Here is a 19,039-nt window from a genome sequence, read left to right on the forward strand (position 1 = left end):
CCTGTTTCTTGTAAATAGATAGATAATAAATAGATGTGCTAGGCTTGTCTATGTTGGTGAGAAAACCGAATATTGAGGATGGTTAAAAACTGTTGATGAGCAACCTGTAAAAGTGGCATATATTCACATTTTAATTTCTATATGCTTATACTTAATGCTTGCCACCAGGTCAAATTTCCCTTAAAACCAAATGAGACATGCCAGTGTTCACATGTTCCCAGGTAAGTTACAGAATGTTAGACAGTTAAATAGAAGTAGAAGATTTTTATTTAGAAAATTTTATTTTATTTTTTTAAATCTTGTGGTTATGGTGAAGGAAATGCTACCTCTTTTGTCAACAAAATATGAAAGTTCCTTGTAATAGCTTCAAGTAGCTAGGTAATATACATCAGTCGTAACTTGTGAGTTGGCTAATGTTTTGCTAACATCTATGTCACTTTTACAAGAAAGGAGAAAGTTGACTGATGTACCAAGTTTGTTTCACTGTTGGAGCACAGAGTAAAAACGGGCAGCTCTTTGGCGGAGTCAGTTTGCTAAATTTGTTAAATCTATACAAACTCAAAAGTGAACTGAAGCCATTAGATTGCTCCAGAGAGTTGTTTTACCTCATAAGACACAGGAGTGTCGCTGCCTCAATCCACAGCAACGTTAGCTTAGATCTGAACTCACACAATAACATAAACAAACCAACAGACATATGAGTTAAGATTACCGTTTTTCTCAAAGGAATCTTGGTGGAAGAAAGCACACATGGCAACTGCAGCAGAAACGCCTGTCAGATGGCCAAGTAATCGCTGAAAATATCTTCAAGCGTTCCTTCTTTTAGGTGCCTAAAATACGTTTTGCTGTTGACGTCGTCCACAGCGGCACAATGCTTAGCTTCTGTATTGGGTCAATCAAAACTTCATCTGCCAAAATGTGCCGTTTTTTGAACAAGGTTTTCTAATAGTTAGAAATGTTTATTTTCACTCAGGTTCTTGTGGATGTTTAATGAGACACTCAACTTTGATATCATATATGCATTTGTACTATTTTAAGCTAAATTTCCAGGAACTTTTCCAACGGACGGGGGATGAATACCCTCTGAGTATCTTTTTAACTGTCACAATGTTGTTCCTTGTGTTTCCTTTTGTTGTTGTTCTTTGAGGCTGTAGCTGGCATTTCTGTTGTTGTTGTTGTTGTTAGTATCGACAGATTAAGGCTTTGGAGTTTCATGTGGAGTATTCTGCTCGGGTACATTGGCCTCGTCTTTTTTAGCCAGCACACAGCGATGTAGAGAAAACACCAGATCTGATTCCCTGAAGACAGCTGTCTATACTTTTATAGATCCACCACCATCTTCCAGAGTTTGTACAAGACACACAAAGAATATAGGGTTCAAGAGGACTCATTGGAGAATATTACTGTTTTTTCCTCTATATAAGGGTCCGGTATATTCTTACATCAGGTTTTGCACCATTTTTCACTTGCCTTGGTTACAGAAAATTTTCCAATGGAAGGGCAATGAAAAGCATCTCTTTCAAACTGTCACAATGTTGTTTGTTGTGCTTTTTGGAGGCTGCATCCGTTTGTCCTGGTTGGTGAGCTTCACTTCCACTTATGCTGTTCTGCATTGTTGACGTGCTGATAACTTGTTTGTGATTATTGTGTGTTTGTCATGTTGAATGATATTACTATTTTTGTATGTGAAAACAGCTGCAAGGTAATAACACATGCTGTGAATAAGATAATGTAATAAAAAAAATCAATAAAATGTTCCTCTTAACTGATTGAAATGAAGGGTTTAACATATTGTACTTTTTAGTGATAACGTAACAATCAAATCAAGCAATATTATTTTCATAACTTTAAAAGAAAAACAATACAACAGTTTAAGTTATTAAATGATAATTCTACATCACAATTACATAATCTGCTGTTGTATTTTTTATGAGGTAATCATGCAATATTGTACAAATGTGTTTTATTCCTTTTGTGACCCATTTGAAAGGACATCCTGTCATTTTCTTATTAAATCATCAAGTCTGTAAAATTGTTCATGGCTTGTTCGTGGCTCTCAAGAGTGTCAGAGCACTTTGTACACCAGCGTTATTTTTCAGTCAAATTTAATATGATTCTGCTGCTTGTGAAACTGTTATTTAACATTTTATCCGTACATGCCACAACTTGTTTCTGCCTTGACACATTTTTATCAACACTCCTCATACATATTTCACCCATTGCAAAATTTGAATGGATGAGCTATTAAAGTTATTAATTTCCTTTCTGATTTAATGCCATTTTCTTATTATTGCCTGCCAAAGTTGGTGTAACCCGTTTGACATTAAATTGTCTTAATCGTCAAACGCATTGTGTAATTGCTACCTAGATGAGCACAGACACAGATAAACTCTGAGCAGTCTTTCAGGAATTGATGGAAATTTACTCAGCAACAGCGCTACAGCAACATGATAAATTTAAATGGCCATAACTCACCAGCCAATCAGTCTGACTCACCGAAGTTTGCAGAGTTCATTATTAAAATCCCAATATTAACAGCATTTTGTTGTAATTCAAAAATCAGCAGGATCTGTATCTGGGTTCAGGTGCAGGAAATAATTAAAAAGGACAAAACCATTTTATATTTTTTAGAATAATACATGTGGGAAATTTAACACCTGCATTTCTTGACTAATGATTGTTCGATGTTTACTGATAAAATGTCTGCACTCTTTTTTCGTAGACCAATCTCGCAGGGCAAGTTTTGCCTCTGTAAGACAGTCAAGCATGGAAACTCCTCCGAATGCCACCCCACAGCCCTTCAGACAGCCGGTGAGTACAGTCAGCACTGCCTTCCTCTCCTGATGCAAGTGTATGGCATATGCAGGGCTCAACACAAACTTTCCAAGAGGAAAAATCAGGTTTTTAACCTTGTTAACATGTTCATGTGGTGTTTTTAATTTGGTTTACAAGATATATCAGGAGTGAAATAAGCAGTAAACGCCATGTCTGAGTGTTTCTTACTTTGAAACTGCTGTGAGCAAAAAGAAAAAAATAACATGATGCAGTCAGGTTGAGTATATGACCTTATAACCCTAAGGAACCAATCACATTAATCGAGGGGGTCGCGAGGAGGTGGTGCTATACATATAATTCACAGCGATGCCCAGACCACAGGAGAAGCCGGATGTCGCTATTTACCGTGATTAGCTAACAAAACAGAGGAGAAGCTCGGTGCAGCTGCTCAGGGGTAGTGACGGGGGTTTGGGTGTGTGGAGTGGGCGGGTACTGTTTGCATATTCATGAATCTTTGAATACTAAATGAAGGCAAGGTGCAGAGCTGCATGTAAGTGATTTTAGCATTTTAACTTATTTTGCAAGAAAACCTATCAGACACGATTTATAACTTTTTGCAGAGCAGTTTGTATTTTTTAAAACATTACTTTTGATCACTGGACAAAGGTAAAGTGTTTTTTTTTTTATTAGACAAATGGTTTGGAGAATATTATGAAGGCGTGATATCAAACTGAGAGGATACTTGAATATGACAAGATCACTTTCTCTACAGCCAATATCTCCAGAACTCTGCAGCTCACACCAAGACAATCTGTATGGATAAATAGCATCACAGGCCAGAGGAAAAAAAATATGTATTTTTGATTTTGGCTTGAACTGTCCCTTTAAAATCAGCTCATAACTTTGTTCATTGACTTGTGTTGATCAAATATCAAACAATTTGTTTGTTTGTTGTTAGAGGTAAAAGCAGTTAAATATCACAAATATCTGCCTGCATAAAACTAAATCTTTGCCTGACTGGTTGTTCAGAACCAGATAGGCAATGAAAAAAATGTTCATCTGGTTCTGGTTCCAACCTGTAAAAACAATATTTAGATATCACTAATGCAACAAATATTATAAATATATTTATCTGAGAGTTTGTATTTTGCTGTTTGTTGTTCCTATATTTAATATGTTAAAGTGGTTGCCACTGATGAGAACCAAAGACCAAGAATTGGTTGCCAATGGCGACCTGGCAACGGTTACTGTTGAGCCCTGATATCTAAGCTCTCTGCTCAGTCCAATATTATAAATTCCCACCAGGGAATATGATGCTTGAAGGAGAGTTTGCACTTTTGTAGATACATTTTCATGCATAAGGTTTCTCATTAAGCCTGCTAGTAAATTATATTTTTTATTGCAAATGTTCCAAAAGTTGGGGGAGATGTTTTAAATCTCCTCATATTAACTTAATTTTTTCTATTTTCTCGTGATGAATCTTCAGAGTTTTCTCAATCGGCGGCTGAAGGGCTCCATCAAGAGGGCCAAAAGTCAGCCCAAACTGGACCGGACCAGCAGCTTCAGACAAATGATTTTGCCCCGGTTCCGTAGCGCTGACCAAGAGAGGTAAGTAATCTTTATTCTGTATAAAGCTTCATATAAACCTTCATATAATTCGAGGTAATACCAACCGTTTTCTAATTCAGTCTCACGTGGGGGTTGGAGCCTGTCCCAGCATGTGCTGGGCAGAAGCCAGGGAAACAACATGGACAGGTTGCCAGTTTATCACAGGTCTAACAAATATATCCCTAACTGAGTGTTTCCTTGTGATCAGAACATTTTAAATCAGTTTTTTCTTGTTATTATAAAAGACTTATCATCTCACTTCTACCCAGACTGTCTTGAGCAGTTTATGTTTCAGCTTATATTTCTAATGTGGTGATTATCTATAATCAGTAGACATAAGGCTTGCCTGTTACATGTATGATACAGTTTGTCCTGTGGCAAGATCATGCAGTAATTATGTGATCAGACAAAATAATAGATAAAAATAATTACAGTGAGGATTCTGTGTTCCTCTGGATCATGTTCTTGGACTGTGGGAGGAAGCTGCAGCACCCAGTAGAAACCCACACAATATCCAAGAAGAATACACGAACTCCACTCAGACAGAACCAGAGACCATAAACTGTTTTCCTTTAGATGTTTTGTTTTGACTTTTTTTTGCCTTTATTTGATATTTGACAATAGCTTTGTTTACATGGACCCGAATATTCCACAAAGGATCGGAGTAATAGTCCAGTTGTAATAAAAATGCTCAGTTGGAAGGGACTGGCCTGAAGGAATTTTCAGTCGGGTTGAGATTGTGTAAACTTTTGATAATCCAATCAGCAGGAAAATATTTGCACTGACCATGTAAAGGCTTAATCCAATTGTTTCTTTCTGGTTGGAATAAATATGCCAGTCCCACCAGGAAGTTGTGGTGTTACAAACGCAAAGGTTCGTGCAAATTCAACCAATCCCTGTGAATTCTGCACAACCTTGCAATTTGTGCATTCATGCCAACTTTTATGTAAATTTGACCAATGATTGTAGCTTTCCTGCAAGTTCCACCAGTCATAGCAGCCTCCCATGTAAACATCATACATGTGCATTTCACTGAACTGACTCAATGTTTTATTTTTTACAAACTTATTTATTTTATTTATTTTTAATGAATGGGTCACAAAGTCATTATTGACATTTATCAATGCTTGGTGCACTTTTACATTTGATCATTTTCTGCTTGCTGTTTTAACTCCAAAAAGATTTAGGTTTTTTTGTGGTGTAGCCTTTTTGGTAAGGTTATTGTACTTTAAATTAACTTAAATTGTACTTTTAATGAATTATGCAAAAAAAAAAAATAATAATAACAATAATTTTTTGCAATTATCACTTGCTCTGACAGTTTGATTCCAAAAACACTTACAAACATCACAATATGCATCACAGTCTTTTAGAAAAGCTGACATGAAATTTAGGCTGCAACAGTCCGAAAAAATGCCTTTGAAATCCTGGAGGGGCTGATATGTTTTTTCTGTGCATATTTGCTGGACATGGGGCTTAATGTTAGATTATGTCAACAAGTTTCCAGCAGAGACAGAAACATGGCGGCAGCAAAACAGAGCTGGCTGAGGCTGATGCAACATTTTTTGTTGGAGATCTTAAGAGATTTAAAGACTGTTGAACACCTCAGCAATTGAAAGGCTCGAAACAACTAGTTCTTCAAACAAGTGTTTGAAAAGATGCACAAAGCTTGAACCCACCAAACCATTGACCAACTCCATAACTGCTGGAAAAATTTTTGTTTTAGTTTTAACAGGTGAAACAGCTTCTTCTTTTGTTACGTTTATGGCAGATTAGACGGTTTGCAGCCAGCGAAATCGCTTTGCTCAAATCAAAAAAAGTTATATTTTGATTAAACACATTGATGCATGTAAATGCATCATTATATCACTTTATTTAGCACGTGTGTAAACAGTTAATATGGAATTAATAATTAGAATGATTTTAATCAGGTCAAAGAAATATTGTCCATGTAACTGCAGCTAGAATACAGGAAGAAAGAGTATGACGTCAGGTGCAAAATGAACTCTTGTCCACCTGCCAAATGGTTGATGAATGTTCAGACTTTACCAACCACTCAACAATGTACCACTCTTATTTTGGCTTGTGAGTGAAGAAAATCTTTTATCCCCTTTGATATTTTATCAACAATTGACTGGTGCCAATTTTGGTCCCTGTACTACATGAAACAAATGTTTCCAGCTGGAACTGAACCAGGGAAAGTTGTGGTTATATGGTGCTTTTACCACCAAGATGCCCCACAAGCATCACAAAGATGACATCCACAGTACACATAACTCAAACAAGTTTATTTATGCATTTAGTTTGGGAGCATCTTTAACCTGTGGCCACTACTCAGCCATCAACAATCAAATCAGTTCTTGCTTGCATGGCTGACATGACACTTTGTGTACTGGGTGTAACTTTAGTGGGTTTGCTGTGACTACCTTGGAAACTATTTCATTTTTGCTGCTGAGGGCTACATTTCTTTTTGAGCTGCTGTTAGTACAATGCTAACCTCAATACCTAGATTCAAGGTCGCCAAAAGCTATTTGTGTACTGTAATTTATAGTGTATAGTATGTCATGTCATGTGTAATTATTGTGCACTTCATTAAAGCAGCATGGTGCAGTTGTCGGTGAAGGTACTGATGATGTTTATGCCCTCTTTGTCTCATGTAATTTTTTGCCATAGGGAGGATAATTTCAGTCTGTCAGTCCAATACTTTAGTTCGTACTGATATATATGTATAAAGTCCAGATTATGGTGGCAAAATGCAAATGCTAGCAATCTTTATTCAGATATTGGTGTTCAACTGACATTACTGAGTCAGTTTGCTGTCTTTCTCAGTCAGGTCATCTAATTATGGTGTCTTTAAAGTCACAATGAAATGGAAGTCGGTCTTTATCTTTTCTGAGTGAAGCAGAATATGTGGGTGGGGTTTAGTTAGATCAGGAGTGGTAGGATAAGGGTTAGTTGTGTACATGTCACAGATTTTCTTCATATCCTACATGCCTAGTTTCATAAGATGAGTTTGGTTAGCTAGCATCCCAACTCACATTTGATTGGATGCATTTATGTAACAACAGATCAAGATGAGTCATCAAAGATATTTTTATGTTTTACAGCTAAATAAAAGAGAGGGGTTTTGATAAAATAAAAGACTCAGAAATGTAGCATCTTGGAATCTTGGGAAATGTAGTGAAATCCGATTTGCCCTTGTCCAAAACAGACATTTTGACTCATCATAGCAGAAAAAGCGCATGTGTAAATAATATCATTAATGTTGATTGAATTCCTTTTAAGACTTGACTTACCGGGCAATTGTTAATGTTTTAAGTTACATTTTCTTTTCCCGCTGTGACAAATGGAAGTCTCTGCTGTGAAAATTGCTACTTGTTGCTTCAGCAGCCACTCTTTGGAAAGAGTTACGTACAGCTGTCTCCAAGAGATTTGACTAGACTCACATGTTCAGAGTCCACAGATAACTTTGGTCCCCTTGACTTTTTATCCAACACTAGATCAAAATGTACACTAGTCCAGTGGATGTGGATGACATATCATTACTACATGAAAGAAAAATATCGGTTAGTTAATTTTATGTCTGCACAACAGAAAAACATGAGGAGGAGAAGAATGTTTTGTATCCACATCACTGATGCAAGGCTTTTGGGAATCAGCATGTTTGAAAAGTGTAATGCCTGAATGCTGTCTCCAGATCATACATATATTTAAATAAATACTTCTGCTAATTTATTTTTGAGTTTTCATCGTATACTACTTAGATTGTTAATTATTTACAACAGCTCTCAAATGCAAGAATAATCACAGATATACAACAGCTCTACATGTGCCAGTTATTAGTTATCAGTAATAAATAGTGTATTCTTTATTTATTTACTCATTTTTTTGGCTCTGGCAACACAGATCGTTCCGCAACAGGACTGAGATTGGACTGTTGCCAAGCAACACAACCATTTTACTGCACACTAATATGCTAGATATTTTGTGTTGACACGTTACCATAATAGTGAAGTACTGTGTACTCTGTCTGATAAAAAGTATGTGACGAGATATCCAGCGGTAATAAGCCCTGAATCATTACCGTCTTGTCTGTTGTCTCTACCTGTTGGTCATTTTAATGTTAATGTAACAATTATTAGAACACCTGATGAGCAGAGTGATACCTGTAGATAAAAGTCCCAGTGCTGTTGCACTCTGTATCAGCGTAGATAAATAATGTAGATAAATGAAAGTAAAGAGAATGAAGTAAAAGAAACACCAGGCGTTAAAATCATGTAAAAAACGATTGAATCTTAAGGGCATAATATGCAACATTTAAAAAAAAAAAAAAAAAAGATAGATTCATAAAAAATAATCCATCTCAATCATCTCTAGAAGTGTGTGATGGTGGCTGTATCTGCTTGTATTTACTTATTTTCTCATTACTTTGCTGCTCGGGACATTTTACCAACCCAAAATGTTGGTATTCGACATCCTGGTAATAGAACTCAGCAATCAAATATCTCTCTGGTGTATTTACAGAAATCAGACAACTCTACTCAACTAACACCACTCATAATTTGACCTGACGTAGATTAAACAGGGATTGAAATCTATGAATTTTATCTATTAGAATTTGTGGTTTTGAGTAGAAAACAGAATAACTTTTTCAGACTGTCATAATGTTCTTTTGGTCAGATTTCTATTGGACATCCTAGTAAAACTATGCCTACATTTTTCATGTCCATGTGATTTCTGTTATCCGATCGCGTCAGGGCGGGATAGCTTGCAGCTCCAGAGGCTAAAATCACGTTTTTTTTTTCTTGTTGTGGTATTCTGCCTTGAGGTCACATCCCAGAAGATTCCGTCTTGCGTTGTGATCAAAATTTTATGCAGTCCTCACACAATCCAGTCACGATGCACGTATGGGAAATGTAAAGATGCAGAGAGGGAGAGGCAGAAAGTAAAAATGTAATGCTGACGGTACACTTTCCTGCCGCCACAGGAGATGCATAATAGACATTTTTAGGGCAGGTGTGGATGTCCGACGTTCGGAGATGTGAAATGTGTCGTTTAGCAAGGGATGTAAAAATCCTTTTGTTCTAAAATGCAGGGAGAGCAGCAATGCAGAAAGCCAGTTCAAATGTTAAAATGAATTATATATTAGCCCAGGAGGTTCTGAGGAAGCAGCACTGAAGGAGGTGATGGGGGTAGCTTAATGGTGTTGGGGTTAAAGGGACTTTCTGCCTTTTTCCCTCTAAACACAGCCGTTCTCCAGCTCCCACCGCTGCCTCAGACAGCTGCCTTCACAGCCTGCTTTGAGTTCTGCCCACACACACTTAATTCACTCAGTAGTGCTAAGTTGACTTTGCTATAAACCCTCGGCGTCCAACTTCACACTCTAGCTTTCCAACGCAGCTGCTCTACCTCTCCTGCCAAGTCGGTTTACCAAAGCATTTTTCATGTACTTCATTCTGCGATGGCAGCTCCTCAAACCAGACGATTCACTGCACCTCTCATCGACATTAAATCTGGCCTTAAATTAGTGCTCTTCATTTGATGCATAATTATCAGGTGTTTCTTCAAAGCTGCTGCTTCTTTTCCCCTCATTTTCTGTCTTATGATCAAAGCTGGTGTTAATAATGCAACATGCTTGCTCCTTATCTTTTCAGTGCAGATGAACTGAAGTTTTTGTTCATTCTTCTTTAAAAGTAGCTTTTGAAATTCTTTAAGTAATAATTCAACGTATTGGGAAACAGGCTTATCCACTTTCTCGCTGGGCGTTAGATGATAAGATTGATACCACTGTCAGATATTTGCCTGTTAAAATATGAAGCTAGGACCAGCCAGTGGGTGGCTAACTTAGCATAAAGGCTGGAAACAAGGGAAACAGCTAGTCTGGCTCTGTTTTAAAGTTAAAAAAAAAAGTCTCCCTACTATCATTTCTACAGCTCAAAAAGTAGTCCAGCAGTAACTCCCCTGTGATATAACATATATTGTGCCGATTAGTAAGGCAGGTTTTTTTCCTACACTCCCACAAAACCAAGCTAGCCCATCTATTTTCCCGGACTTCCCTCTTAATGCTGAGTTAACCGTCTCCTGGCTGTACCTTCATATTTATCTTTTTTCATATATTTGACAGATACGAAACAGCATTTTGGTATCAATCTCCTCATCCATCTCTCCACCAGAAAGCAAAGCAACATTCCCAAATTCTTTGAAGCTTGTTTTAGAAAATGTTAAAGGAATAGTTCGACAATTTTGCAGAGAAGATTGATAGCACTATCATGTCTGTGCGTATGAAGCCATAGCCGGCAGCTGGCTAGTTTAGTTTAGCAGACAGATTAGAAACTGGTGCCTGCTAACCAGTGTTGTGGTCATCTCCACCAAACCAAGACCAAGTCATGAACAAGACTAGAGTGTATCGAGACTGAGACAAGACCAAGACTTTGTGAGGTTGAGACCAAGTTGAGACCAAATACTGTGACATCATTAAGAGAGGGGCCTGAACTGTAGCTCACTGTGTATTATCCTGCTAATTACATGGCTACTCATTTAAAAAATCACTAATTTGACACAAAATATTGGTTAAAAACATTTTTTAATTTAAAAAATGTTTCATTGCTTCCACCAAGTCCTCCAGAATCTATGATCAGCCCAAGTCCATGGCAATAGTCTGCAATTCATAGCAACGGTCTGCTGACCATAGAGTGAATGACTAATTATAATTGAGTATTCAACAAAGCCGCGTAATAAGCATAGCTAATAACCTGCTGGCTTTAGCTTCACACTTAGCTCTAGCATACTGACATGATAGGGGTATCTAATCCTCTCATCCAACTCTTGTTTTCCTCACTGTATTTTTTTCAATTGGCCCGCTGACCTTACTTCACCTGAGAGACGCCCTCAGCTCACCTTTTTGCTCCCTCTCCCACCTCCCCTTTTCTTCTTCTTGATAGAGCTGCCCTCTTCTAAAGGCTACCCTATGATCAGACATAATCCTCTGTACCTTTTTATAATTTAATGTTTCTACAGACCATTCCCATTGAACCTCTTCTCTTCATTTACATTTTTTTTCCCATTTACACAGGAGGCAATCACAACACCACGTTTACATTTAAATTCTTGTGCAGTTATATGAAATTAAAGAATTGCATTTCCAGACGACACGACACGACACGACACACCGAGACACTGTGGGCCATTTCCTAACATGCAGCATGAGTCACATGTGTCGAGTCAACAGAGCAAACTGCAAACACCAGAACTGAAAATCTGGTAGTCTTAACTTTTCCTTAAACTCATTATAAAAGGATCAAATCTCAAAAATCATGCTGAAATTGCAGGAGTGACTCATTTTTTTTGTTTTATGAAAACCTTCCAGGATTGTTTATCTAAAGGACAATATAATCAATATGTAAAGACCAACTGAATTCTGAAAGTAAACACATCCTCTCTTCTTCTTCTCCTCTCTCCAGGACTCGATTGATGCAGAGCTTCAAAGAATCACACTCCCATGAATCCCTGCTCTCTCCAAGCAGTGCTGCGGAGGCTTTGGACCTAGTTTTGGATGAGGAGGCCATAATCAAACCTGTCCATTCAAGCATTTTAGGGCAAGAGTACTGCTTTGAGGTCTATAACCTTTTCATTCTCTCTGGTTTCACCTGTCTGCTAATGGACTTGATTTGAATTTTTAATTGATTTTTATTAAAATGTTCTTAGTAAAGACATCAAATCAGCAGCCACCTCTCACCTCTCTCTGATTTAGATAAATGAAGCCACCTAGTGGTTTAAGGAATTTCCGCTAAAATGACAAATGACAGAAAACAGTGTTGAATCTGTTTATATATCAAAAGATTCTCTGCTACCAGTTTATTAATTGTGAGATTTTGCTGTTATTCCCTGTTTCATATGACTGTGTTTTGAATTACGGACAGAAAAAGCAATTAGAAGAGGTTACCTCGGGCTTTGAACTAAACGATTCATCAGGAAAAACAATCTACAGATAAATCAGCAGTGAGTTGCAGCCATATCAGAATATTTTATCAAGATTCTATTAAGATTATTACAATAGATTTGGCTGGTGTGCTCTTATATAACACCAGCTAGATTATAGAGGTGCACAGAGACGCCATTATTTGCAATATCAATATCAGTTTTTGCGTGACATTTCATGAATAATTCACTAAATGCTAGATGTAAAGCTACCTCGTGATTCTAAAATGTTAATTTTGGGGTTGTTTCCTCACATATCAAGAAATTTCTCTTTTCTTTTACTCAGAGTGAGGCTTCGATCGCCTTATAATAAGAGAAGAATATCCAGAGGTCACAGCTGGGCCAATGGCTTAAAGAAATTAGTAATTGTTATTCTGTGGAGAAGATAGCTTTTATATCTTGAAGAGGAAAAGTGAAACCTTTGATAGGATTTGGGGCTCTTTTCCCAAAAAACTGCTGGGGAATTTTAATGTGTGTCGGATATGTTACGTGATGACAGTGGGATTCAATAAAGGATCTGGTTAACAGTTAGGAATTAAATTATTAATTAAATAAATCACCAACTGTTTTGATAATCGATTGATTGATTTGAGTAATTTTCTAAGAGAGAGATTCTAGCTTTTTAAATATGAGTATTTCCTGGTTTCTTTACTCCTCTGTGACAGTGAACTGAATATCTTTGTGGACAAAACTTTTGAGGATGTCATCTTGGGCTTTGTGAAACACTGATCAACATTTTTCAATATTTTCTAACCAAATAACTAATCAGTTAATTGAGAAAATAATCAACAGAATCAACAAAAATGATTGTTAGTGGCAGCCCTGCTGTTATTTATACTTATACATTGGTTAAATGTATCTAACGTTTGTCTTGTCTTAGAACTATGTTGTGAAAAGAAAATAAAGATACTGTTTTTTTTTTTGTTTTTTGTTTTTTAAAAAGACTATTTTATAATAATGACTATGCTAAAATTTTTATTTTTGTCTGCAGGTGACCACCAGTTCAGGGACAAAATGTTTTGCCTGCCGATCAGCATCGGAGAGAGACAAGTGGATTGAAAATCTGCAACGAGCTGTCAAACCGAACAAGGTAGATATAATAGATGTTTTCCATTTTGAAGTACAATAACTCTGACACCTGGTGACCTGTTATTACATCACTAGATTCAGAGTGTAACATTAAGATCCGATGTGAATAAGGACTGTTATTATGCAGTAATAGAACTCCTCGTTTCACTTCAAGGACAACAGCAGACGGGTGGACAATGTGCTCAAGTTGTGGATCATTGAAGCTCGAGACCTTCCAGCTAAGAAACGCTACTATTGTGAGCTGTGTCTGGATGACATGCTGTACGCACGCACCACCAGCAAACCCCGGACCGACACCGTCTTCTGGGGCGAGCATTTTGAATTTAACAATTTGCCTACCATTCGTAGCCTTCGTTTGCACCTCTACAAGGAAACTGACAAAAAAAGACGCAAGGTAATGTGTTCTTTGTTAATTTACAAACCCCAATTTGTGACACTGTGTAAAACGTTAATAAAAACAGAATGCAATGATTTGGAAATGCTTGTGTTTACCACTGCATTAATTCCCCCTTTTCTTTTAACAACACTTAGTAATGGTTTGGGAACTGAGGACACTGATTGTTGAAGTTTTGAAAGTGAAACTCTTCATTCTTCTTTGATATACAAATTCAGGAGCTCAACAGTCCACCACACATTTTCAGTGGGAGACAGGTCTGGACTGCAAGCCGGTCTAGTATTTGCATATTCTTTTACTACAAAGCCACGTTGATATAACAGAAGAATGCAGAATGTGTCTTGGCATTGTCTTGCTGAAATAAGCAGGGACGTCCCTGAAAAAGACTGGATGGCAGCATATGTTGCTCCAAAACCTGTATGTACCTCCCAGCATTAATAATACCCTCACAGCTGTGACAGGTAACCGTGATGCCATGGGCACTAACGCAACCCAATACCACGCTGGAAACAATCTCAATGGTCCTTCTCCTCTTTAGCCCAGAGGACACAACGTCCAGGGTTTCCAAAAGCAATTTGACACGTGGACTCGTCACACCACAGCACACTTTTACACTTTGTGTCAGTCCGTCTCAGATGAGCTCAGGGCCTAGAGCTGAGTCTGAATGTCATTTCTGGATGTTGTTGATATATGGCTTTTGCTTTGCATAGTAGAGTCTTAACTTGCATTTGTAGATTCAGCAACAAACTGTTTACTGACAACAGTTTTCTGAAGTGTCCTTGAGCCCATGTAGTATCCTTTATACAGTTATTTGGGTTTTTAATGCAGCGCCACCTGAAGGGTCAATGATCATGAGAATTCAGTGTTGGTTTCCTGCATCTTTTCATGATATTATGGACTGTGGACGAGGAAACGCCTAAATTCCTTAAAATTGTGTGTAGAGAAACGTTGCTCTTGAACTGTTGGACTATTTGCCCACACAGGTTTTCACAAAGTGATGAACTTCTCCCCATCCATAATAGCCAATCATGATGCTGTCACCTGTTACCAATAAACCTGTTTACCTGTCAAAATATTCCAAACAGGTGTTTTTAAGCAGGTCATAACTTTGTCAGTCTCTTGTTGCAGCTGTACCAACGTTTTTGAAATGTGTTGTGACTTAAAATTCAGAATGAGTTTATATTTACAAAAAAGTCTGGACATTAAATATCTTGTCTTTGTACTGTTATCATCATAAAAGTTTTTTCAAAATAATTGCATTCTGATTTTATTTGCATTTTACAGAGCGGCCTAACTCCTTTAGATTTGGGGTTTGTGAAAAAAAAAAATAGTTCTGGGTCGAAAAACCTTTTACTATGCTACAAATATTAAAACTAAAATGCTGTTTTTCTTTTTCAGGAGAAAAGCACATATCTTGGCCTTGTCAGCATCCCCATCTCCAGCATCACAGGCCGGCAGTTTGTCGAGCAGTGGTACCCGGTGATACAGTCCAGTGTCTTGGCCAAAAGCGGCGGTGTTGGAAGTGCCAAAGTGATCAACGCCTCCCTACGTGTCAAGTCTCGCTACCAGACAATGAACATCCTCCCAATGGAGCTGTACAAGGAGTTTGCGGAGTACATTACTAACAACTACCGAACACTGTGTGCAGTTCTGGAGCCGCTGTTGAGTGTGAAAAGCAAAGAGGAGGTGGCGTTCGCTCTGGTGCACATCCTCCAAAGCACAGGGAAGACAAAGGTGAACAAATGTAATCTGATTTATTTTTCCATAAATCAGTGCCGTTCACGCCTCTCAGCTCTCTGTATGATCTGTTGGATTACTTCATCGCTTTAAGTACTCTTCCTTCATCTATGTGTATGTTTTACTGAACTGAAAATATGATCTCTTCTCAGGAGTTCCTGTCTGACATGGCGATGTGTGAGGTGGATCGATTCATGGACCGCGAGCACTTGATCTTTCGTGAGAACACGCTAGCTACGAAGGCTGTGGAAGAGTACCTCAAACTGATAGGTCACAGATACCTCAAGGAAGCTATAGGTAAGGATGCTGTACTGTAGATGAACCCCACCGCACATCACTGTGTAATCTGTGCACGTAATCTCCAGCTGCCTGAATAAAAAGCTAAAAAAAACTATTTCTTTCGAAGCTCAAGAGAAATCAAATATTGTGATGAAGTGTCAGGCGGGGCTAAATTCCAGCACTGTTTAATCTTGAGATGGTTTGATCTACATCTGTGATATATTTGACATTTTCCCAAATTACTCTTTAGTGGCAGCAGCATTTTTAGAAATACTCATCTAAGAAGAAGTGTCTAAATGTCACATCAACAAACAGGGACTGTGCTTTAATAACATTTCTGTGTCGAAAAATAAAATGCAAATTTATTCTTTTTTTCCTCCTCATACAGTGAAAGAATAATAATTATTGCTGATTTAAGGTTTTTCTTGATGTACAATATCCAGTATACTGTATTTATTACAAAGGAGGACACCGTCTGCAGCTTCTTCTTCTGCTTCTTCCTCTCCTTCTTCCCCTTCCTCTTCCTCTTCCTCCTACTCCTCCTCCTGAGTAGAAACATGCCCATGCCTGAAAATAAACCAAGCTTTGTATATAAGTTTAGTCCTATGTCAGACTTCCTCAACTGGAATTGTGGGTTAATATTGCTGATGGTGGCAATGCAGAAAATGTCTAAAGGTTAAAACTTTGAAAATTAATTCAAAAAATTCCGACACGTAACACTTATAAATCTTCATTAAATTTTCTCCACATTTATTTTGCTGAATTGACACCAAACTGGCTACACTAGACTTTAGACTGTCCTTAAATGATCCAGCCAGAGTTTTTTTTTTTCCAGCTACTGCTATATATCTCCAGTGTTCATGAAAATAGATGGCTAAATTTTGAAGTTATGGTAGATGTGGTGTGGCTTATATGAGAGTCTTATTTCAAAAACTGAATTTATTCAAATATTTTGAATTCTATCCCTGTGCACTATTGAAATCATTAGAAACAGAAACATCTTTAAACATCACTTTGTCACTTACGGAGCAATCAGTTTATATTACAAACTGATTGCTCGCTATGATGTCTAGATGAACTCCACAAATTTTCAGAATTTCGTCTTGACAACTAATTTTTGCATCCAACTTTGGTGATGTCCTCAGTCATAGTGTGAGGCCATCTGTGGTTTCTCGCTTGGCAGGTAGCTCAACGAGATCATGACTTTCCCTCGGTGTTTAGGGTTGCGAGTTTCAGCCCTCAGTGGTGCAGAATAAACTGATCATGCCTACTCGGGCATTGCGCTGTGTGGATTAGAGACACGTGATTTCAAAGATATTTAGAATTTTAAAAAAGTTTTACATAATTATGGTCTGGACAGACCCTCAGTTCCTTCTCATTTGTGTTCTTCCGCTTCCTTTTTTCATCTTCATCCTCGTCCTCCTCCTTCTTCCTCCTCAAAATGCCGGACTCACTGCTGCGCAGCACTTATAATTTTAAGTTTTGATATTCACTTCTTCAAACAGCCACTGTTAAACAACTTGGTAATTCACATTTTAGCTCATCTTAAAGTTTTTACATGCTGTCATAATCATCTTTCATCACACCCTTGTGAAGCAATTTTCTTTTTCTATTAGTTTTAAGAGATAATAAGGCATCCTCCTAATCCATCCATTTAGATGGATTAAAGTAGTTTAGGTATGAACTTTTTGTATATTGATGTATTTTGGGAAACATAACGTGTGCTCTGCACCCTGCAGGGGACTTCATTCGAGCCTTATATGAGTCTGAGGAGAACTGTGAGGTGGATCCCATGCGTGTCCCGCCATCAGTCCTCGCTGACCATCAAGCCAACCTTCGGATGTGTTGCGAGCTGTTACTCTGCAAGATTATCAACTCTCTCTGGTCAGTTTTCAGCGTTTATACCAAACTGAAAACTACATGCATGTGTCCGTTCTGTATCAATATTGATTGATGCCATTTGGGGTCTAATCCCGCCTCTCTGTTTATCGTCCATTTTGGTCCAAGCCAATCACTTATCTCACCTCACTTTTCCCAGTTCCCACAAAAACAAGCAAAGACAAGTCAAAGTTTATTATGGCCTGATATCACAAAGCATATCTCAAAGGGCTTTACATAAAATAAAACTATAATGAAGAACATAAGCAAAAAGATACAAAGCTACAAAACAGTGAGATAAACTACATATGAAACATTCAGACAAACTATTTAAAAACAAAAATATACAGAAATGTAGCTAAATCACCATGATAGACAAGATGCACATTAAGCTCCTGGACATTTAAACCTGGATGCAGATCAATAGACACACATAATAAATATAAATATATGGTATATATGACCATGCACACATCAAACCAAGGTTAAGCTGGATAATTGTAGTTTAATTCATCTGTTGAAGGCTGGTGTGAATATATGTAATAATAATAGTGTTTTGAGTTTATTTTTGAATGAGTCAACCGAGCCATCCTCTCGAATTTGGATAGTAAGACAAGAGTAAACCAGAGAATACGTGTTGAATGAACAAGTGTGTCAACATCAGCCATGGAAAGAATAGGACATCAGAGATATTTTGTAAATGGAAATATGCAGTCTTTGTAATGTTGTTGATTTTTTTTTTTTTTTTCAAAAGAGAGGTTTGGATCAAATATAACAAAGATTTCTAGTAGCAAAGGTCTCAGCTGTTTTTGTAATGTAGTAATTCACAGTTGTCAATACTTAACTCTTCTCTGTTGATCTCGCTCCTCCACGCAAGCAGAGAAACAAAAGCCAGCTTAAAAATATGATTTGAAATTGAAAACCGAAAAATATGAAACTGAAAAAAAAATGAGATTTAAATATCAGGGAGGATGAAAAGCATTTTCATTAGAAAGAAAGGTAAATGAAAAAAGAAACTAATTATTCAAAGAAATCCCAGATGTTAATCAAAAATACATTTAAATTGAAACACATTAAAATACATTTATATTAATAGATTTAAAAGTCACACCCATATAAAATCTGTCTTTTAGCAAACTCTGATATTTATAGTTGTAATATGTCATATTTCTGCATTAAAACGTCTGAAAACACCAGACCTATGGTATGTATTGTTAACCATGGTGAAACCCAGGGAACTCCTTCCTATGACTTATGGAAAAAGACAGGATACAGCAGATATGTCAGAGGGTGAGGAAGGAC

At 37.4% G+C, this 19,039-nt stretch overlaps 1 protein-coding gene across 3 annotated transcripts in view; it reads left to right on the plus strand.

Moving 5' to 3' along the window:
* The window catches only part of LOC146313096 (ras/Rap GTPase-activating protein SynGAP-like), an 89,846-nt gene that overhangs the window by 20,953 nt on the left and 49,854 nt on the right, over positions 1 to 19,039 (plus strand). For all 3 annotated transcript variants that reach the window (XM_084738719.1, XM_084738721.1, XM_084738720.1), the window contains 8 exons: positions 2,723 to 2,811; positions 4,262 to 4,383; positions 11,844 to 11,997; positions 13,352 to 13,450; positions 13,604 to 13,843; positions 15,242 to 15,577; positions 15,733 to 15,877; positions 17,599 to 17,743. In XM_084738719.1, the coding sequence (XP_084594845.1) occupies positions 2,723 to 2,811; positions 4,262 to 4,383; positions 11,844 to 11,997; positions 13,352 to 13,450; positions 13,604 to 13,843; positions 15,242 to 15,577; positions 15,733 to 15,877; positions 17,599 to 17,743 (1,330 nt within the window). The remainder of the gene's footprint in view (positions 1 to 2,722; positions 2,812 to 4,261; positions 4,384 to 11,843; positions 11,998 to 13,351; positions 13,451 to 13,603; positions 13,844 to 15,241; positions 15,578 to 15,732; positions 15,878 to 17,598; positions 17,744 to 19,039) is intronic.

This window comes from Lutjanus erythropterus, chromosome 16, assembly GCF_056507025.1.
Source record: "Lutjanus erythropterus isolate fLutEry1 chromosome 16, fLutEry1.hap2, whole genome shotgun sequence".
Lineage (NCBI taxonomy): Eukaryota > Metazoa > Chordata > Actinopteri > Lutjaniformes > Lutjanidae > Lutjanus > Lutjanus erythropterus.